This window comes from Triturus cristatus, chromosome 3_2, assembly GCF_964204655.1.
Source record: "Triturus cristatus chromosome 3_2, aTriCri1.1, whole genome shotgun sequence".
Classification (NCBI taxonomy): Eukaryota; Metazoa; Chordata; class Amphibia; order Caudata; family Salamandridae; genus Triturus; species Triturus cristatus.
Window position 1 is genome coordinate 884,444,837 of NC_140584.1, and position 22,423 is coordinate 884,467,259.

The 22,423-nt window shown below is 50.7% G+C and overlaps 1 protein-coding gene across 33 annotated transcripts in view; it reads right to left on the minus strand.

Annotated features, from left to right (window-relative positions):
- The window catches only part of NCOR1 (nuclear receptor corepressor 1), a 1,832,391-nt gene that overhangs the window by 706,925 nt on the left and 1,103,043 nt on the right, over window positions 1-22,423 (minus strand). For all 33 annotated transcript variants that reach the window (XM_085649294.1, XM_085649293.1, XM_085649281.1 and 30 more), the window contains one exon: window positions 6,780-6,881. In XM_085649294.1, the coding sequence (XP_085505420.1) occupies window positions 6,780-6,881 (102 nt within the window). The remainder of the gene's footprint in view (window positions 1-6,779; window positions 6,882-22,423) is intronic.

Sequence of the window (22,423 nt, forward strand, 5' to 3'; positions counted from 1 at the left end):
CCCAGGCGTCATGCTGAATCCGGAAAGATTTTTCGTCAGCAGAACCCTTGCGCGTCGGTAGGCGTCTGCGACTCCGCGTTCGTCGTCGGCGTGATCGCCTGCTGATGTCAGTTCTGTACATAGCTTTCCGCGCCAGGAACGCAGTGTCATGCAAGAAACCGACACTGGTGCCATGAAACTAGGGCCCTTAAAGGGATGACCTTAACCCTTGATATCAGTTTGCAGAACGGGGAGGATGGGTGGGGCGGGAAGGAATCTAACTAATGTATGTTTCTTACAGATATATCGTTACCTAAGGTAAGTAACTTGTAAATCTGAAAGGAACACGTTAGTTAGATTCCTTACTTTAGAATAGATACCCCAGCAATACCAACCCCGGTGGTGGGTCTGCGAACCAAGATCACACCAGTAAGTCCTGGAGAACGGAACGGCCAAAGAAGCCGTCTCTCCGGACTTGGCTATCCAGGCAGTACTGCTTGGCAAACGTGTGCAGCAAGGCCCACGTTGCTGCCTGACAAATGTCCTGCAGAGGGACTCCCCGTCCCAAGGCAGTAGTAGCCGCTGTGGCCTGAGTGGAATGGGCCCTCAGCCCCACAGGAGGATTTTTCTTAGCCAAGGAATAACAGACCTTAATGCACAAAACGACCCACCGAGAGATGGTCCACTTGTGCACTGCCCGCCCCTTCTAAGCGCCCACGTAGCCAACGAAGAGTTGGTCGTCCACCCGGAACGGTTTGGTGCGGTCCAGATAGAAGGAGAGCGCACGTTTTGGGTCCAGACGGTGGAGCCTCTCTTCCTCTTGCGAGGGATGCGGAGGCGGAATGAAAGTGGGCAAGGTAACAGACTGCCCGATGTGAACGCCAGTAACAACCTTAGGAAGAAAAGAAGGGCGAGTCCACAGAACAATCTTGTCCTGATGGACGGAAAGGAGGCTTAGAAGAAAGAGCATGGAGCTCACTCACCCTTCTGGCAGAGGTGATGGCAACCAGGAAAGAAGTCTTGAGAGTCAGAAGATGGAGAGGGCAGTTATGAAGTGGCTCAAAGGGAGCACACATCGGGTAGGTTAACACCAGATTCAAGTCCCACTGAGGCCTCACAAAGGGGACAGGAGGAAACATGTGAGTAATGCCTTTTAAGAAACTATTTACAACAGGGGACTGAAAAGAGAAGGCTGATCAGGAAGCCTTAAGAAGGCAGAAACAGCTGAAAGATATCCCTTGATGGTGCCCAGAGCAGAGCCCTGCTAGGCCAGGGAAAGAAGAAAGATGAGAACCTCAGAAAGAGGGGTGGAAAGGGGATCTACAGCCTTTGCTGTGCACCATGCCACAAATTTGTTCCACCTGCAGGCGTATACCGTTTTAGTGGAGGGACGCCTGGCTGCCAGAATGACATCAAAAACTTCAGGTGGCTAGTCAAATGGCATCAACTGCCGCCACTCAATCTCCACGCATGGAGGTGGAGGCTGGACAGGTTGGGGTGGAGGACCGTCCCCTGCTGCTGCGACAGAAGGTCCTCATGAAGAGGCAGTCGAATTGACATACTGAGTAGCTCGGGATACCAGTAACTTCGTGCCCAACCCGGAGCCACAAGGATGACTTGGGCCCTGTCGCACCTGATCTTCTTCAGCACTCTGTGCAGAAGAGGTATAGGCGGAAAGGCGTATAACAGACCGCAACTCCACTCGCGACGAAAAGCGTCTCCGAGCGAGTGCCGCCTTGGAAATACCAACGCGCAGAACTGATGACATTGCGCGTTCTCTTAGGTGTCGAATAGATCTAACCAAGGTTCTCCCCATTGCCGAAAGAGGCCTTGCGCCACGTCAGAGTTCAGACGCCATTCGTGATCCATCATGCACCGGCAGCAGAGTTCGTCTGCCCTGGCGTTCAGAGAGCCCGCCAGGTGTTGAACCACCAGGGTGATGCCATGATGTTCCAGCCATGTCCAAAAGCGCAGAGCCACATGGCGGTGGTGTTGTCCGTGAACACCTGCACTACACCTCCCCAGACAAAGGGAAGGAATGCCTTCAGTGCAAGCCGGATCGCCCGTAGCTCCAATAGGTTGATATGGAGCCGGGACTCCGCCGGAGACCAGATTCCTCTGATCTCCGCCTCTCCCATGTGCCCCCCCCCCACCCCCCCCCCAATCACAGGAGGGGTAGGGAGAGGGATCTGCCACTGACCCAATCGCGGTCACGCCCCTGAGGTCCAAGATAGGGCGTAGGCCCCCTTGCCCTTCTTGGAAACCAGAAAGTAGTGGGAGTAACAACTCTGTCCTACTTCTGGGCCAGGAACGCGCTCGATGGTCCCCTTGGCCAAGAGGTCCATAACTTCCTCTGCAGAAGTTACAAGTGATCCCCCCCCACATGCGGTGGTACTGCGGTGGCATGGCTGGAGGGGTCGCCTCGAAGGGGAGGGAGTAGCCCCTTCGGACGATTTGCAGCACCCACCTGTCTGACGTGATGGTACGCCAGTGGAGCAGGTGATGGCGAACTCTAACTCCCATTGGCGTGGAATGGGCCTGAAAGCTCGGACTAGAAAGGCTTTGAGGCAGATGCTGCGGGAGCAGATGTGGACTGACCCAGTTCTCTGTCCCCCTGCTCCGCCAAGGTGAAATCCACGTCCACGTGTAGGCTGGTTCTGCGGCCCATGGCTGGACGAATGTGCGGGGGCGCCCCTTCCCTGGCCACGAAAGGGACGAAAAGCAGAAGTTTGCTGGTGCTGGGCCGAGAGGCCCAAGGACTTGGCTGTAGCCCTGGAGTCCTTAAAGGGCTCTAGCGCGCTATCCGATTTGTCGCCAAAAAGGCAAAGGCCATCAAAGGGCATGTCCATGAGGGTGCTGTGGACATCCCCTGAAAAGTTTGTGGACCTCAGCCAGGCGTGACGACGAATCGCCACCGTCGTTGCAATCGCTCTACCCAGCGAGTCCGTGGTGTCAAGTCCACATTGAATGGAGTACCGTGCTGCATCCCGCCCCTCAGCAAGAGCCTGGGAGAACCGTGTCATGGCCACCTCTGGACACTGGGGCAGCACGTCCGCCACCGTATCCCACAAAGAGTGGGTGTAACGGTCCAAAAGGCACGTGGTATTAATGGACAGCAACCCCAGACTGAGGGAGGAAAACAGTTTCTTTCCAAACTGCTCCAACCTTTTGGATTCCCGATCCGGAGGTGCGGACGGGAAGGCGGTTTGGGACGTAGAGGCCTGAATAACCAGACTCTCAGGGGTGGGGTGTACGGACAGAAAGCTGGGGTCGCCCGGAGCTGGGTGGTGGCACCGGGCCACGTTCCGATCCACAGGAGAGACTGTGGAGTGCTTGGACCAAGTGCCCATCAGAACGTCGGTGAGGGCCTCATTAAACTGCAGTAGAGGCTCCGAAGAGATTACCGGCGGTTGAAGCACCACAGTGAGGAGGTTAGTCCTCACAGCCGCTGCAGGGAGCTCCAGGTGTAGGGCCTGGGCCGCCCTGCGCAGGACCACAGAATAAGTCGCACCCTCCTCCGTAGCCACGGAAGGAGGAGAGATGAAACCATTGTCAGGTGAAGTGTCTAGACCACTGGCATCCCCCAGCTCGTCTGCCCAGCCCTGACTTAACTGGCACTGCTGTGCCAGAGGGTCCTCAGACCCCTCCCAGTCCTCCACTTCTTCCGTCTCCTGGTAAACAGGCAGAAAGGACTGAGCCGGGTCATAGATGAAATGCTCACCTATCGACGCTGGAGTTCGCGCCAAGCGGCGCCGGACCGGCGATGAAAACTAGGGACGGCGCTGGGAGCGGCACCATGGGGGCCGGCGGAGGAGTAGTAAAGTCAACCTTCGTCGACAAGGATCCAGGCCTGGATCCCACGGGGACCTGCGGCGTCGGGACCGAAGTCGACGACGGCGCCGGGGCCTAAGCCGCCGGCTTGGAAGGCCCCCCAGTCGGACCTGTGGGGCCCGGAGGCGCGCCGGCAGGCTTCGACGGCGGAACGAGACTCCTCATGGCCACGAGGAAGTCCCAAATCTCGCCCTGAGTCGCATGAGGCCCAGGGACTGGAGGGTATGGGGCCGGATGCGACTCCTGCGGCTCCGGCGGAGCCGCGCGGGTGGTGCCACCCGAACCCTTGGCCGAGTCGCGTGAGGGGAGCCAGAAGAGCGATGTCGCTTCTTCGACTTCTTTTTACTGTGCCTCGACTTACCTGAATGCGAGGACTTGGATCCCGACGAGCGTGGAGGACTTCGGCGCCGCGACCGGTCCCTCGACCTCCTCCTCGACCAGGACCTCGAGCGGCGCAGAGCCGACTGCCGGATCTCGAGGAGCTTGCGGGACCGCTCCCACCTAGCCTTCGAGGTCAAGGCCCGGCAGTCGGGGCACGACTTGTCATCATGGTCGGCCCCAAGACAGTAGATGCACTGATGGTGGGGGTCGGTAACCGACATCAGCCGGTGACAGACGTCACACGGCTTGAACCCGGGCATCCCTACAGGCACCAGGAGTCGAAGTCGACTCGAAAAGAGACAAAAATGTCCAAAAAGTTATTCAAAAAATGACTAAGGGTACGCTCTTCCCGGATCTGCGCTTACTGGCGCGGAAAAAAGAAGAACTGACGTCAGTGCGCGAGGCCGGCATCCAAGTACTCCGACGACGTCATCCCGGCGATCACGACGCCGACGACAGACGCGAAGTCGCAGACGACGCCTACCGACGAACAAGGGTACTGCTGACGAAAAATCTTTCCGGATCCAGCCTGAAACCTGGGGATATTCTAAGGTAGGGAATCTAACTAACGTGTTTCTTTCAGTTAACCTGTTTTTCCTCATAGAATAACATTGACACTTTTTCTCCCAAAAAGTTTCTAAGTGTCGCCTTTTGAAAACTAAGAATATTCCTTAAAAATCGCACAACTAACTAAAACGCATTTACTCGACTGTTTTCAGGAAATGCCCCGGTGCTGAATCTAGGATCCAGCCCTGTGTTAGTAAAAGTAATCCAAAAAGTAATTTAATTGCATTTTACTGAAAAAGCCTATTGATTCCTATGTACTGAGTCTACCAAGTATGTGCATTACATTGCAACCCTTGTAAACTCGAATTGGTACAAAGTCCTACTGTATTTTGAAAGTATTCAACAACAGCATCTTGTAGCTGAAAAGTATTTATATGCTTACCTGGACCAGGTTTGCTTGGTTCTAGAAATAAAACAGTATATTTTTTTTATACAAAAACAATTGGCCTAGAGTTCAGTTCTCGAGTGTGTGACTTCATTTGCTGACTGAGTGTGTACATCAAATGCTTAACACAGTCCTCTGATACTGCCTTAATGCTCGACCAAGCTACCACTTTAGAGAGTAAGGTTCTATCTAACTTTAACCTCTGTCTACATTTGGGGACTCCTGGACTCTATACACACTGTACCTCACTTTGGTGCAGTATATATAGAGCCAGTTTCTTACAGCACTCCCAAATACGACAAACCAGCAGCTACAGTCGAAAAATGTGTTCCTTAACCATATAGAAAGAGAAATTTCTTTGGTTCCCTCTTATTGAAGAAACGCTGGTCAAACGAACATTAGATCGCTACTTATTACACACTCGGAGACCTGTTCCCCAATGGACACGTTCTAAACTTAGCGGACACCATGCCAGCAAAAGATATTCCCTATATGGACCTGTTGATTTTTAGGAGACTACACAACAATATGAGCTTCCTCCTAGCTACATATCCACAATCACCGGAGGACTTTCCACCCCTACATATGTTAATCACAACCGCAGACGGCAACAATATGACTTCCAAACTATATAATTCTTGCATGGCATTGAGACCAGACACCACTGCACGAGTACAAGGTAGGTGGGAGGAGGAAATAGGTCTGCAAATTACGGACCAAATATGGGGCTATTGCCGCAAACAAATCAAGAAAATAAGTTGCTCCACTTTAAGAATTTACATAGGTACAGTCGACATTGTAAAATTCGACCCCTATAATTCTGACGGATATAAGAAATGTGGCTCCCCTGGTACAGACTTCGCACACCTCACTTGGACATGCCCAGTGATAGCCACCTACTGGACCGCTATATGCGCCCACATTTCAGTCATGACCGCCCATGCTATAAAACCAGATCCCTTAACTGCTCTCCTGGGACACACCCAAAACATACCGCAGGCCATACGGTGCTTAGTTTCTCTGGCACTGCTGCTGGGCAAGAGAGTGATAGCCCTACACTGGGTCAGTGTTAGATCATCCACTGCATCAGACTAGATGGAGAGCATGAGAGGCTGTGAGAGCATGTGGGAGGACTACGCTAGCCTGCAGCCCCCTAAATCTCACCCTAGGGACATTTGGGCACCCTTCCGCACATATCTCCAGACTCCAACACTGAGCACCTCCCCCCGATCCTCACCATCCACCCCCTGAAACACCACATGAGAGATGCCCCCCTGGGTGACTCTTCATAAACACTTTTCAGGCTTGCGTGGCACGGTACTTACCGGGTTAATTGTATGGCTGATAGTGATGGCAAAGTAGTCTACGATAGTTACTTATTCTATATGGGGTTTAATACTGTAAATGGCTGCGATGATGCAATTGTTAATTGTTTTGTCTAATTTTGAAACTCAATAAAGACAATTAAAAAAATACAATTTCTTTCCAGTCTACCTCAATTAAACCAGTCTAACTGTTTAACAGACATAGTAGTGAGACAATCACTGGTGTGAAGGGAGAACTTGAGTTACTAAAAGACACAAACATCACAGAGAGATTAGAGGCATCACCGAAGAGAAGTCTAATGGAACTTTACCTCTGACAACTCCGTCGTGTTGTGCTCGGACTAGCAGGCCCTCTGCCTGGGAACTGGGGCTCCTCAAGGAAAGATCTTCTTGTTTGATATAGGTCACAGAAGCTATGGCAACATGAAGGAAAATGTTAGTGACCTATTACCATTGGTTTCCCACTTGTTCTAGTGTAGATTAATTAGCAATATCTACTAACACTATGTCGTGATGGGAAAGAATAATTGTTAATCGCTACAATTTTAAATTTAGTCAGAGAGACTGAAGCATCTGTAGATCACATTGAAGGCAACAATGCACTAAAACACAAAATAAACTTTACACCTGCCCCAGGGTGCTTTAACTGAATCGCCAGATGGTTACACCAGTTTTGTCTGCATCTACCATATCACAGGGGAGCAGGAAATCACATGTGACTTTACAACTTGTTTGCAACAAATCTATAGTCGATCACCGCTGTGCACAGGTTACAAGATAGACTAACACTTCATGAGATTGTAGACACGGCAGGGTGAAAAGCAAAACACAATTTATTTTTTTTTAACTCACCAGTGCCTGAAATCTGGCATGAAACTCCACAAATTTAAAATGGTGAGATAATGGATTGATAACCACATGGTTGATGAACAAGTTACTTACCTTCGGTAACGATATATCTGTAAAAACCATTAGTTAGTTATAGATTCCTTACCTTAGAATTACCCCCAGGTGTCAGACTGGATCCGGATTTTTTTTCCGTCAGCAGTACCTCTGGGCATCGAAAGGTGGCGTCTGTCAGATCACCGCCCGTCATTGGCGTTGTGGTCGCCGGGAAGAAGTCGCAGCAGCTACTTAGACGCTGCCTTCGCGCGCTGACATCAGTTCTGTACACTACTTTCCACACCAGAAATGCAGAGCCATGCAAGACGCTGACCACTGGTGCACAAAACTAGGGCCCTGAAAGGAAGTCCTTAACCCTAGAAATCAGTTCGCAGAACGGGGAGGACGGGTGGGCTGGTAAGGAATCTATAACTAACTAATGTTTCTTACAGATATATCGTTACCGAAGATAAGTAACTTGTTCATCTGAAAGAAACACTTTAGTTATTGGTTCCTTACCTTAGAATAAATACCCCAGCAATACAAACCCCGGTGGTGGGTCTGCGAACTAATATTACACCATAGTCCTGGAGAACAGAACGGCCATAGAAGCCATCTCTCCGGACTTGACAGTCCAGGCAGTAGTGTTTCGTAAATGTGTGCAACGATGCCCACGTAGCTGCCTGACAGATATCGTTCAGAGGAACTCCTCGCCCTAAAGCAGTAGTGGCTGCTGTCGCCCTGGGAGAATGGGCGCGCAACCCCGCTGGAAGGTCCTTTTACGCCAGAAAAAAACAGGCCTTGATACACAAAACGACCCAACGAGAAATAGTCCGTTTGTGAACGGACCAAACTTTTTTGGCGCGCATGTAGCCAACAAAGAGCTGGTCATCCACCCGGAACTGTTTTGTGTGGTTCAGATAGAGACAGCGCACGTTTTGGGTCCAGACAGTGGAGCCTCTCTTCAACTTTGGAAGGATGCAGAGGCGGAAAGAAGGTGGGCAAAGTGATGGTCTGCCCAATGTGAAAGGCAGTGACAACGTTTGGCAGAAAAAATGGACGGGTTGTGAGGACAACTTTGTCTGGATGCACAGAGAGAAAAGGAGGCTTTGAAGAAAGAACCTGGCGCTAACTCACTCGCCTGGCAGAAGTGATGGCCACCAGGAATGCAGTTTTGAGAGTTAGATGCCTCAAAGGACAGTTGTGAAGTGGCTCAAAGGGAGCGCGCACATTAAATAAGTTAAGACTAGATTCAAGTCCCACTGAGGCATAACAAAAGGAATAGGAGGAAAGATGAGTTATGCCTTTCAAAAATCGATTAAAAACCGGGGACTTGAAAAGAAAACGCTGATCTGGAAGCCGAAGGGAGGCAGCGATGGCCGAAAGATGACCCTTGATAGTCCCCAGAGCAGAGCCCTGCTGGGCTCAAGAAAGGAGAAACAAGAGAACCTCAAAAAGAAGGGCAGAAAGGGGATCTGCAGCCTTTGCTGTGCACCAAGCCACAAATTTGTTACACTGGCAGGTGTAGGAAAGTGGGTTTGTTGCAGTACTGTGGCTACTGATGCACTTTTCGTTGGTGTGCCCTGGGTCCCTGCCATTCAGGCTCCCAGGGCCTGTGTTCTTTCCACAAAATAAACCCAATTGGCATCTTTGGCCACATGTCAGCTCTTAGTAAATGGTACCACAGGTACCCAGAGCACTGTGATCAGAGAAGGCCTCTAAGGGCTGCAGCACTTGTTGTGCCACCCTTAGAGGTCCTGTACCCTGACACACTCACCCTGTCTTTGCAGGATGCGTGTCGTGGTGCAGAACAAAGTGAAGAGTCGACTTGGCACATCCCTGTGTGCCATGCCCACAAACCATTGCCCTGGCATACATCAGTCACCCCTCTGGCTGGGTGCCCTATGCCAGTGGTGAGGGTACAGGTGCATGAGCCCTGTACCCCTACAGTGACCAAGTCCATTCCAGTGCAGTGCTACCATTAAGAGTATATGGTGCTGGGAGTTTGTCAATACGAACTCCACAGCACCATAATGGCTACACTGAAGACTGGGAAGTTTGGTATCAAACTTCTCAGCACATTAAACCCGCACTGATGCTAGTGTGGGATTTAATTTAAAATGCACAACAGAGGGCATCTTAGAAATGCCCCCTGAAATTCGACCAACTACTAGTGTCCTGGCAGAGTGGCTGCTAAGGCTGCCACCACCAGACATGTTTATGGACCCCTGGGTCGAGAACTAGCTGCTCTCGGGGGCCTGAAAAAATGCACTTCCTGGGACGAGGTGCCAAGCCTCCTCCCCCAGGATGGGCAGGGTTCACTAAGGGGAAGCTTCAAAGGCATGCCGTCTTTGTGAGCCTCTCCAGACCATTTGCTGCTTTCAGCAACTGGTCCCCACTGGTTCTAACCCCCACATTGGGCAGGAGAACCGGCGGGAAAAACAAGTGAAAAGAGGTGTGCCCACCTCTGCCAACTCCACCCCTCAGGTGGGGGGGGGGGGGGGGGGGGGGCGAGGTAAAGCACAACCTAGAGTCGCCGCCATCTTGAGGATGGGGGGACTCAGCCAACCAGGGACAGGCTCCTGCCCACCTCCCACTGGAGAGTGGCAGAATAGGGGGTGTACCCACCCCAGGGAAGGGACCCATTGGTCCCTGCCCTTTACCTACCTGTAAGACACCTAGAGAACAAGTTACTTACCTTCGGTAACAATATATCTGTTAGAAACATTAGTCCGTTAGATTCCTTACCTTAGAATATCCCCAGGCGTCAGGCTGGATCCGAAAAGATTTTTCATCAGCAATACCCTTGCGCGTCGTGGTCGACGTGATCGCCGGGATGGCGCCGCCCTCGCGCGCTGTCAGTTCTTGTACATAGCTTTCTGCGCCAGGAACGCAGAGCCATGCAAGACACTGGTGCCATGAATCTAGGGCCCTGAAAGGGATGACCTTAACCCTAGACATCAGTTCGCAGAACGGGGAGGATGGGTGGGGCGGGAAGGAATCTAACTAATGTATGTTTCTTACAGATATATCGTTACCTAAGGTAAGTAACTTGTTCATCTGAAAGGAACACGTTAGTTAGATTCCTTACTTTAGAATAGATACCCCAGCAATACCAACCCCGGGGGTGGGTCTGCGAACCAAGATCATACCAGGAAGTCCTGGAGAACGGAACGGCCACAGAAGCCATCCCTCCGGACTTGGTTGTCCAGGCAGTAATGCTTAGCAAACGTGTGCAGCTAGGCCCACGTTGCTGCCTGACAAATGTCCTGCAGAGAGACACCCCGTCCCGGGGCAGTAGTAGCCACTGTGGCCCGAGTGGAATGTGCCCTCAGCCCCACAGGAGGGTCCATCTTAGCCAAGGAATAACAGGCCTTAAATGCACAAAACGAGCCACCGAGAGATGGTCTGTTTGTGCACTGCCTGCTCCTTCTTAGCGCCCATGTAGCCAACTAAGAGTTGCTCATCCACCCGGAACTGTTTCGGGCTGTCCAGATAGGAGTGCACACGTTTTGGGTCCAGACGGTGGAGCCTCTCTTCCTCTTTCGAGGGATGCGGAGTCAGAAAGAAGGTGGCCAATGTAACAGACTGGCCGATGTGAAAGGCAGTTACCACCTTAGGGACAAAGGAAGGACGAGTCCTGAGAACAACCTTGTCTGGATGGACAGAGAGGAAAGGAGGTTTGGAAGAAAGAGCCTGGAGCTCACTCACCCGTCTGGCCGAGGTGATGGCAACCAGGAAAGCAGTCTTAAGAGTCAGAAGACGAAGAGGACAATTATGAAGTGGCTCAAAAGGAGAGCACATCAGATAGGTTAACACCAGGTTCAAGTCCCACTGAGGCATTACGAAAGGGACAGGAGGAAACATGTGAGTAATGCCTTTAAAGAATCTACCAACAGGGGACTTGAAAAGAGAAGGCTGATCAGGAAGCCGTAAATAGGCAGAAACAGCTGAAAGATATCCCTTGAGGGTGCCCACAGCAGAGCCCTGCTGGGTCAGAGAAAGAAGAAAGAGGAGAACTTCAGAAATAGGGGCGGAAAGGGGATCCACAGCCTTTGCTGTGCAACATGCCACAAATTTGTTCCACCTGCAGGCGTATACCGTTTTAGTGGAGGGACGCCTGGCTGCAGGAATGACATCACAGACTTCAGGAGGCAAGTCAAATGGCATCAACTGTCGCCGCTCAATCTCCACGCATGGAGGTGAAGGCTGGAAAGGTTCGGGTGGCGGACCGTCCCCTGCTGCTGCGACAGAAGGTCCTCCTGAAGAGGCAGTCGAATCGGGGGATCGATTGACAGCCTGAGTAGCTCGGGATACCAGTATCGTCGTGCCCGTACCAGAGCCACAAGGATAACTTGGGCCCGGTCGCGCCTGATCATCTTCAGCACTCTGGGCAGAAGTGGTATAGGCGGAAAGGCGTACAACAGACTGCAACTCCACTCGCGATGAAAGGCGTCTCCGAGCGAGTGCTGCCTTGGAAATTCCAACGCGCAGAACAGATGACATTGCGCGTTCTCTTTGGTGGCGACTAGATCTAACCAAGGCTCTCCCCACTGCCGAAAGCATCCTTGCGCCACGTCAGAGTTCAGACGCCAGTCGTGATTCATCATGCACCGGCAGCTGAGTTCGTCCGCCCTGGCGTTCAAAGAGCCCGCCAGGTGTTGAACCACCAGGGTGATGCCCTGAAGTTCCAGTCATGTCCAAAGGCACAGAGCCTCCTGACAAAGGGTCCATGACCCCACCTCGCCCTGTTTGTTGCAATACCACATGGCGGTGGTGTTGTCCGTGAATACCTGCACTGCACTTCCCAGAAAAGAGGGAAGGAATGTCTTCAGTGCACGCCGGCTCGCCCGCAGCTCCAATAGGTTGATATGGAGCCGGGACTCCGCCGGAGACCAGAGGCCTCTGATCTCCGCCTCTCCCATGTGGCCCCCCATCCCAGGAGGGACGCATCCGTCACCACTGTGTGCTCCGGTTGGGGAAGCAAGAGGGATCTGCCACTAACCCAATCGCGGTCCGTGAGCCACCACTGCAACGGTCTTGCAGTGCCCTCCGAGATTAGGACGTGGTCTGACAGGTTGCCCCGATGTTAAGCCCACTGGAACTTCAGGTCCCACTCCAGAGCCCGCATCCACCACTTGGCGTGGTGTACCAGCAGGGTGCAGGAGGCCATCAGACCCAGCAGCCGCAGCACCAACCTGACCGAAACTCGGGATAAAGGCTGAAAGACCGGAATCAGAGCCTGAATATCCCGAACCCGCTGTTCCGGAGGATAGACCCGAAACAGCACAGAGTCCAGAACCGCTCCAATGAAAGGAATATGCTACTTACCAGTATACATCTGTTCTTGGCATGTAGAGCTGCAGATCTACACACTGTGCATAGATCGCCATTTGGTGTTGGGCCCGGATGTTGCAGTTGTTTTTCTCTTGGAAAGTCTTTTGAAGTCACGAGGTATGTGACTCCTCCTTTGGATCATATTGCGCATGGGCTTCGGCTCCATCCTCAGATTGTTTTTCGCCAGCGGGGAAATGATGGAGCTTTGTAAGAAACAGTAAAGATCGCCATGTGTGCTGCATCTAAATAAGATAAAACTGGAACAGATAAAGGTAGCCAGAGAGGCAGGTGGGCGTGTGTAGATCTGCAGCTCTACATGCCAAGAACAGAAACATTGTTTTGAGGACAGCCTGGCCCACACTAGCCTGTTGCTTAGTTTGCACATCTACACAATAGTGTTAAGTGAAAGTGTGCGGTGTAGACCATGTGGCTGCTTTGCAGATATCATCTAAGGGGATGTTCCCTAAAAATGTCATGGAAGCCCCTATCTTACGTGTAGAGTGGGCTTTAGGGGGAACAGATAGCGTTCATTTTGCTTTGTGGTAGCAAATCTGTATGCATTTAACAATCCACCTAGCTATCCCAGATTTGGAGATGGGGTTGCCTTTGTGTGGTGGTGAGAAAGACACGAATAGTGGTTTGGTCTTGCGAAATGGTTGTGTTCTTTCGATGTAGTAGAGTAAAGCTCTTTTGACGTCAAGGGTGTGTAGAGCTCTTTCTGCAATGGTTTGTTGCAGCGAGAAGAAAACGGGCAGTTCCACAGATTGATTGAGGTGAAAGGGAGAAATTACTTTAGGAAGGAATTTTGGATTAGTGCGAAGAACAACCTTATTATGATGAATTTGCAGAAAAGGTTCTTGAATGGTGAGTGCTTGTATCTCACTGACCCTTCTGAGGGAAGTAATGGCTACAAGGAAAGCAGTTTTCCATGTTAAAAATTGAAGCTCACATTTATGTAGAGGTTCAAATGGAGGCCCCATTAGTCTTGTGAGAACGATGTTTAGGTTCCACACCGGTGAGGGTGGTACTCTGGGGGGGAATTATTCTCTTAAGGCCTTCCATGAAGGCTTTTATGGCAGGTACTCTGAAGAGTGATAGATGCTGTCTATTTTGTAGATACGCTGCTAAGGCAGCAAGGTGTAGTCTAATAGACGTGTAGGCTAGGTTGCATCTTTGTAGGTGTAGTAAGTAGCCTATGATGTGTTGGATAGACACATCTAAGGGATTTACATTATTGTTGTGACAATAAACCACAAAACATTTCCACTTGGCTGCGTAGCAAGCTCTAGTGGTAGGTCATCTAGCTTCTTTTAATGACGTTCATACAGTCAGGGGGAAGATTAAGGTAACCAAATTCTAGGATTTCAGGACCCGGATCGCATGGTTGAGTTGAGCTGGATCTGGGTATCTGATCTCTCCATGGTTCTGGGTTAAGAGGCGTGGAGAGGGATGTAATTTTTGGTGCGGAACTACGGAGAGTTCCAGCAATGTGGTGTACCACGGTTGTATGGCCCAAGTTGGATCAACTAGGATGAGAGTTCGGGAATGTTACTGTAGTTTGCGCACCACTAATGGAATGAGTCGGAGAGGCGGAAAAGCGTACGCAAATCTGCCTGACCAATTCATCCATATCGCATTGCCTTTGGACAATGGGTGTGGATATCTGGCGGCGAAGCTTGGGCATTTGGCGTTTTCGTGGGTGGCGAAGAAGTCTATCTGTGGTTGCCCCCACGTTTGAAAGAATGGTTTAAGAACTTGTGGATGAAGTTCCCACTCGTGGATTTGCTGAGTTTGACAGCTCAACAGATCTGCAATGGTGTTTTGTACTCCTGGGACATGTTGGGCAAGGAGAAAAATGTTTTGTGGTATGGCCTACCTCCATATGGTCTGTGCTAGCTGAGAGAGCTGCAGAGAGTGTGTGCCGCCCTGTTTTTGGATGTAGTACATTGCTGTCATGTTGTCTGTGTGGACTAAGACAGCCTTGCCTGAGACGTGTGTTTGAAAGGCTTTTAGGGCGAGAAATATGGCCAGTAACTCCAGATGGTTGATGTGGAGTAACTTTTGTTGAGGTGTCCACCTGCCCTGCATGGTGTGATGTAGTAGGTGAGCTCCCCAGCCGGAGAGCAATGCGTCCGCAGTTAGAACTATTTGAGGAACCTGCTCTAGGAACGGTCGCCCTTTGGAAAGGTTTTTGGTGGTCCACCACTGCAGAGAGCGATGGGCACGACCGTCTACCAACACCAGATCTGATAATTGACCGTGAGCCTGGCTCCATTGGTGTGCTAAGCACTCTTGGAGAGGACGCATCCGGAGTCTTGCATGAGGTACTATGAACATGCAAGCGTCCATCATCCCTATAAGTTGCATGAACACTCGGGCTGGGAGAGAGTGTTGTGTTTGAAATTTGGCGCGAAGAGCTTGTATGCTTGCTATCCTGGCAGGACTGGTGTAGGCTAACGCTCTTGAGGTGTCTATGGTGGCACCGAGGTATTGTTGTACGTGGGACGGATGCAGATGGGACTTGGCATAGTTTACTGTGAAGCCCAGGTCGTGAAGTAGTTGGATAGTGGCATGAGTGTGTTGTACACAATGGTTGTATGAGCTGGCTTTTATGAGCCAGTCGTCTACATATGGGAAGACTTGGATGTTTTGTCTTCTCAGGTGTGCTGCCACTACTGCTAGGCACTTGGTAAACACTTGTGGCGCTGTGGTGACTCCGAAGGGGAGTACTTTGAATTGGTAGTGGTGACCGTCCACTACGAATCGGAGAAACTTCCTGTGAAGGGGAATGTGGAAATAGGCATCCTTGAGGTCTATGGTGGTCAGGAAGTCGTTTTGGGAGAACCAGAGGAAGCACATGCTGGAGTGTGCCCATGTGAAAGTGGTCTGAGTGTATGTATTGGTTTAGGGATCTGAGGTCCAGAATGGGCCTTAGAGAGCCGTCCTTTTTTGGTATGAGAAAATATAGGGCGTAAACTCCCTCGACTTTGTTGTTACCCCTGTAACTGCCTCTTTGGTAACCCCTAGTGAAGGTGGATTGGGTAGGGGTTTTGTAGGAAGTGGAGGCGCTGTCAGAGGAGTAGCCTCTGGTGTTGCTTCTAAAGGATGAACGGCGAAAGGAGCGCCTGGGAGCTTGCGACTGCAAGGCTCCCATAGATTTTTACTTGTCTGTGTCCTTTTTCATTTTTTCGAGGTCTATATCGACATTAGGGCCAAACAAATGTTTCTCATCAAAGGGGTGGTTGAGGATGGAACTCAACCTCAGGTTTGAACCCTGAAATGCGTAGCCAGGCATGCCTACGCAGAAGGATGCTGGTATTTGTTGCCCTGGAGGCGGTGTCAGCTTCATCTGACTGTGTATGACGCAACCTCCTCCATAGCTACAGTAGGAGAGGACAACATGCCACGGTCAGGTGAGGTTTCTAGACCACTGTGTAAGAAAGTGTCTCTGTATATACTGTTCCCAAATAGGTACAGTGTGCACAGAGTCCACAGTCCCCTGAGGTTTGGCAGAGGTTAAAGTTAGATATAACCTTACTCTCGAAAGTGGTAGCTTGGTCGAGCAGTAATGCAGTATCAGAGGTCAGTGTAAAGCATTTGTTGCACACACTCAGCCAGCAAATGGTCTCACACACTCAAGAACTGAACTCTAGGCCAATGGTTTGTATATACAAATATATGGTTGTTTTATTTTAGAACCAATAGGTATCAAAATATACTTTATCAGAATGAGATGCTTTAGTTATATACTTTGCAATAGGCAATTGACTTTTGAATGTAATAGTTACAGTTTGTTGCAATAGGCAACACAATTACAAACACAATAATACATTGAGCTCAATGGGAATTTCAAGTTAAATGCAATTGATTACTTTTAGGATTACTTTTCTAACTCCAGGACAGGATCCTAGATTCAGTCCTGGGACAGTTCCTCGAAACATATGAGTAAATACGATTTAGTTACTGTTGTGATTTTTAAGCAATATTTTGGTATTTTTAAAGTTGACACTTAAAAACTTTTCTCTAATAAAATCAAAGAAACTTTTCTCTAATAAAATCACCAATGTTATCCTATGGGAGGAAAATCACTTAGCAGTTAAGTGGGGTTATGGTTACTTTTTCTAGGTCAGTGTTGGATCCTGGATCCAGCACGAGTGTACCACCTATAAGCAGTTGAGAGAATGCGTTTAAGTTATACAGGCGATTTTTAACGAATATTTATAAGTTTGCAAAACCGACAGAAGAAATTTCACAGAAAAAAAAGTCAATGGTTATAGGTAAAGTATGTTCTCGTTACTTTTGTAATCCAGTGCTGGGCTCCTAGGCTCAGTACTGGGACATCTATCTAAAACAGGTAATTAATTACGTTTCCACAGTTGTGTAAGAAAGTGGGTTTCTGTTGCCTAATAGCGGATGCAGTTTTCCTTGTTGTGCCCAGGGCCTGTGTTCCTTCCCTAAAAACTGCCTAACAGCCAAAACCCAAATTGGCAAACCCTGGCCCCATGTCAGCCCCTGGTAAATGGTACTCTAGGTACCCAGGGCCTTGTGACCAGGGCAGGCCTCTAAGGGCCACCCTTAGAGGCCCTGTACCCTAACACACACACACTGCCCTTGCACGCTGAGTGTCTGGGTACAAGGCAAAACCAAGAGTCGACATGGCCCACAGCCCTGTGTGCCATGCCCACAACCTACACTGCCCTGACATACATCAGCCACCCCTCTAGCTGGGTGCCCTATGCCAGTGGTGTGGGCACAGAGGCAGGAGCCCTGTGTCCCTACTGTACCCAGGTCCATTCCTGGGTCCTGTAAGTGCAGTGCTGTCATCTAAGAGTACATGGTGCTGGGAGCTTGTCAAACACAAACTCAAACTTCTCAGCACATTAAACCCCCACTGATGCCAGTGCAGGATTTAATGTACAATGCATGACAGAGGCCATCTTAGAGATGCCCTCTGAACCTAACCTACAATCCACGTCTGCTCTGAGGCTGCCTGGGCTGCCACACAGCAGACATGTTGCTGGACCCCTGGGTAGGAGAGCCCCTGCTCTCCTGGGTCTGCAACAATGCAAATCCTGGGCGAGGTGCTAAACCTCCCCCAGGATGGGCAGGGGGAAGCTTCAAAGGCATGCCGCCTCTGTGAGCTTCCGCTGGCCACTGCAACCCCCCACTCTGGCGGGAAGCTTGGCCGGAAACCCCAAAAAAGGACAGGGGATGTGCCAGCCTGCCAACCCCACCCCTCAGGTGGGGGATGCGAGGTGAAGCACATCTCCGGTCTCCCGCCATCTTGAAGATGGGAAGCCCTGCCCAATCAGGACTAGGCTACTGCCCCCCTCCCGAAGGAGAGATGCAGGATAGGGGGTGTACCCACCCCAGGACAGGGACCCATTGGTCCCTGCCCTTCACCTACCTGTAACGCCCCTAAATCTAGTATTTAGGGGCACCCTGAACCTTCCTTCCCCAGATTCCGAAATCCGAAGAAGAGCTAGAAGAAAGAAGACCTGCCCTGCAGCTGGTAAGAAGAGGAAGACACCAACTGCTTTGGCCCCAGCCCTACCGGCCTGTCGACCCTCGAACCTGCTCCAACCCGGCATCTCTTGTGGCCAGCAACCCCACAAACCCCGGAGGACCTGGCTACCTTTTGACTCTAAGCCCCCTGGGACTCCCATGAGTAGAGGCTCTACTCAAAATCTACTTCTAATCCCTGGCAGCAGCCCGGAACCGCAAACCCAGCACACTCAGCACCCGCCAAGCCTGGCCTGTGCTGGAGTGAACAAAGACCATGAGGACGACCCCACGGCAACTGTGACCCTGAGTCCGGCACCCAAGGACCTCCTTCGACACTCCTGAAGAAGCCTGCAGCCTCAGAACCAGGTGCCCCCCCAACCGCGATCAACAGAGGGTAAGATTTCCCGACACCAAAAGGCACCCCTGCACTCGGCGCCCCGCGGCCCCCTGTGCCCAATCCAAGGGTACCTGCCTATCCTCCAACTACCCAACTTGCCTCTCGAAGTGGTGGTGGCACCTGAAGAATCTTCGTTCCCGAGCTTGCAGTCTTTTTCTAAACCGGAGCATTCCCATTGAAATCAATTGAGCGACCGAAGGCTCAAAAGCACCCTGCACCCAGCCGCCCGGGCAGTGAAACCTCTACACCTATCTACTTCCCCACTTGTCCTGAGCAAGTGACCAGGAGCCCAGCTCCCACAGCCGCGTGGCCTGCTGGTCAGCAGCCACCAACCAAAGCCCCCTCTACCTCTCATAGGATAACACTCGGCCTAACACTCTCTGCACCCGGCCGCCCTTGTGCCGCTGAGGGTGAACCAACTGTACCTACCTGACCCTGGGAGACCCCGAAGTCTATGCCCAGAACCTTAACTCTGCCAGTCGAGTACTTAACTTAAAACCGATAACTCAATTTTCTCCATAGGGTAACATTGACTGGCTTTTCCTGAAATTTCTTCCAAGTGTGGACTTTTCAAAACTTAAAATATCCACCAAAAATCAGCAGAGTAACGAAGACGAAAATACTCACCTGCTCTTAGGTGAGTTCCCAGTGCTGGATCTTGGTGCCCATCACTGACTCTGAAAAATACTTACAACTGTACTTACCAGTAACCCAATGTTCTTCCATAGGAAATCATTGACTGTTTTTCTGTGAAATTTCTTCTAAGTGTCAATTTCTGCAATCTTTAAATATTCTTTAAAAATCTTATAATTTCTGAAAACGTAATTACTTACCTGTTTTGGATGAAGGTCCCAGTACTGAGTCTAGGCACCCAGTACTGGATTATAAAAGTAACGAGAACCTACTATACCCGCAACTTGAATTTTCTGCCATAGGGAATCATTGACTGTTTTCTATGAAATATTTTCTGTGTCAACTTTTAAAATAGCAAAATATTGTCTAAAAATCATCACAGTAATTAAGTCGACTTTTCTCACTTGATTCCAAGTACTGACCCTGGACTGAATCTAGGATCCAGTCCTGGAATTCCAAAAGTAATCCTAAAAGTAATCTGTGGCAAATAACTTCAAACTTCCATTGAACTCAATGCATTATTGTGTTTAGAATTGTGTTGCCTATTGCAACCACTTGTAACTTTCTACAAAAGTCAATTGCATATTGCAAAAGTATTTATATAACGCATCTCATTCTGAGAAACTATATTTTAATGCCTATTGTTGGTTCTAAAATAAAACAACCATATATTTTTTATATAAACCATTGGGCTAGAGTTCAGTTCTTGAGTGTGTGAGACCATTTGCTGACAGTTTGTACAACAAATGCTTTACACTGTCCTCTATACTGCCTTACTGCTCGACCAAGCTGCCACTTTAGAGAGTAAGCTTATATCTAACTTTAACCTCTGCCAAACCTCTAGGGACTGTGGACTCTGTACACATTGTACCTATTTGGGAACAGTATATACAGATCCACTTTCTCACAGCAGGCCAGTCCTCCGTAAACAGGGGTTTCATTCTTCCCCTATCTCGACGACTGGCTGTTGAAGGCGGGCTCGCCCCAGGCAGTCGTCTCACACCTCCAGACTACGGCCGACCTCCTGCATTTGCTGGGGATCTCCATCAATGTGCCGAAGTTACACCCGATTCCCTCTCAGGAGCTCCTGTTCATCAGAGCGGTTCTGAACACGACACTGTTTCGGGTCTATCTTCCCGAACAGCAAGTCCGGGATATTCGGGCTATGATTCTGATCTTTCAGCCTCTGTCCCGGATTTTGGTCAGAATGACCCTGAGGCTGCTGGGCCTCATGGCCTCTTGCATCCTGCTGATCGACCATGCTACCACTTTAGAGAGTAAGGTATCTAACTTTAGCCTCTGCCAAACCTCTGGGGACTGTTGACTCTGTACACCCTGTACCTATTTGGGCACAGTATATACAGAGCCACTTTCTTACAAGTTGGTTTTATTTTTAAAGAATATTTGTAGTTTGCAAAAATCGACACTTAGAAGAAATTTCACAGAAAAACAGTCAATGGTTTCCTACTGGAGAAAACGTAGTTAGCGGTAAGTATGGTTGTAATTACTTTTCAGGGTCAGTGCTGGGCACCAAGATCCAGCACTGGGATCTCTCCTAATAGCAGGTGAGTATTTTCGATTTCGTTACTCTGTTGATTTTAGGTGAATATTTTAAAGTTTAGAAACTCCGTGTGAGAAAGTGCCCTCTTTCTTGCATGGTATGCCCCCACTTTTTGCTAAATTGCTGAATGTACTTTGACTGAGTGTACCCTGGACTTCTGCCAATCAGGTGCCCAGGGCCTATGTTCCTTCCTTAAACACACAAACTCCAAATTGGCAAACTCTGGCCACATGTCAGCCCCTAGTAAATGGTACCCTAGGTACCCAGGGCCTTGTGACCAGGGAAGGCCCCTAAGGGCTGCAGCACTCATTGTGCCACCCTTAGGGGCCCTGTACCCTTACACACACACACACTGCCTTTGCAGGCTGAGTGTCTGGGTGCAGGACAAAATGAAGAGTCGACATGGCACACATCCCTGTGTGCCATGCCCAACACCCACACTGCCAAGGCATACGTCAGTCACCCCTCTGGCTGGGTGCCTTATGCCCATGGTGTGGGCACAGGAGCAGGAGCCCTGTGCCCCTAGAGTACCCAGGTCCATTCCCGGGCACTGTAAGTGCAGTGCTGCCATTTAAGAGTACATGGTGCTGAGAGCTCGTCAAACACGAGATCCACAGCACCATAATGGCAACACTAAAGACTGGGAAGTTTCGTATCAAACTTCTCAGCACATTAAACCCACACTGATGCCAGTGTGAGATTTAATGTACCAAGAACCCCAGAGGGCATCTTAGAGATGCCCCCTTACAACTAACCTACAATCCACGTCTGCTCTGAGGCTGCCCAGGCTGCCACACAGCAGACACGTTGCTGGATCCCTGGGTGGGAGAGCCCCTGCTCTCCCGGGCCTGCAACAATGCACATCCTGGGTGAGGTGATAAATCTCCTCCCCCAGGATGAGCAAAGGGAAGCTTCAAAGGCCTGCCGCCTCTAGGAGTTTCCCCAGGCCACTGCAACCCCCCACTCTGGCGGGAAGCTTGGCCGGAAACCCCATACAAGGACAGGGGATGTGCCAGCCTGCCCACCCCACCCCTCAGGTGGGGGAGGCGAGGTGAAGCACATCTCCGGGCTCTCGCCATCTTGAAGATGGGAGGCCCTACCCTATCACGATTAGGCTACTGCCCCCCTCCCACAGGAGAGGGGCAGGATAGGGGGTGTACCCACCCCAGGACAAGGACCCATTGGTCCCTGACCTTCACCTACCTGTAACGCCCCTAAATCTAGTATTTAGGGGCACCCTGAACCTTCCTTCCCCAGATTCCGAAACTACAAGAAGAGCGAGAAGAAAAGAAGACCTGCCCTGCAGCTGCAAAGGAGAGGGAGACACCAACTGCTTTGGCCCCAGCCCTACCGGCCTGTCGACCTCGGACTTGCTCCTGCTCCAAACCCGGCATCTCTTGTGGCCAGCAACCTCAGAAACCCCGGAGGACCTGGCTACCTTTGAACTCTAATCCCCTGGGACTCCCGTGAGTAGAGGCTCTACTCAGAACCTACCTTTCACCCCTGGCAGCAGCCCGGAACCGCGATCCCAGCCCACTCTGCACCCGCCAAGCCTGGCCGGTGCCGGAGTGAACTAAACCCACGAGGACGACCCCACGGCGACTGTGACCCCGAGTCCGGCACCCAAGGACCCCCCTCGA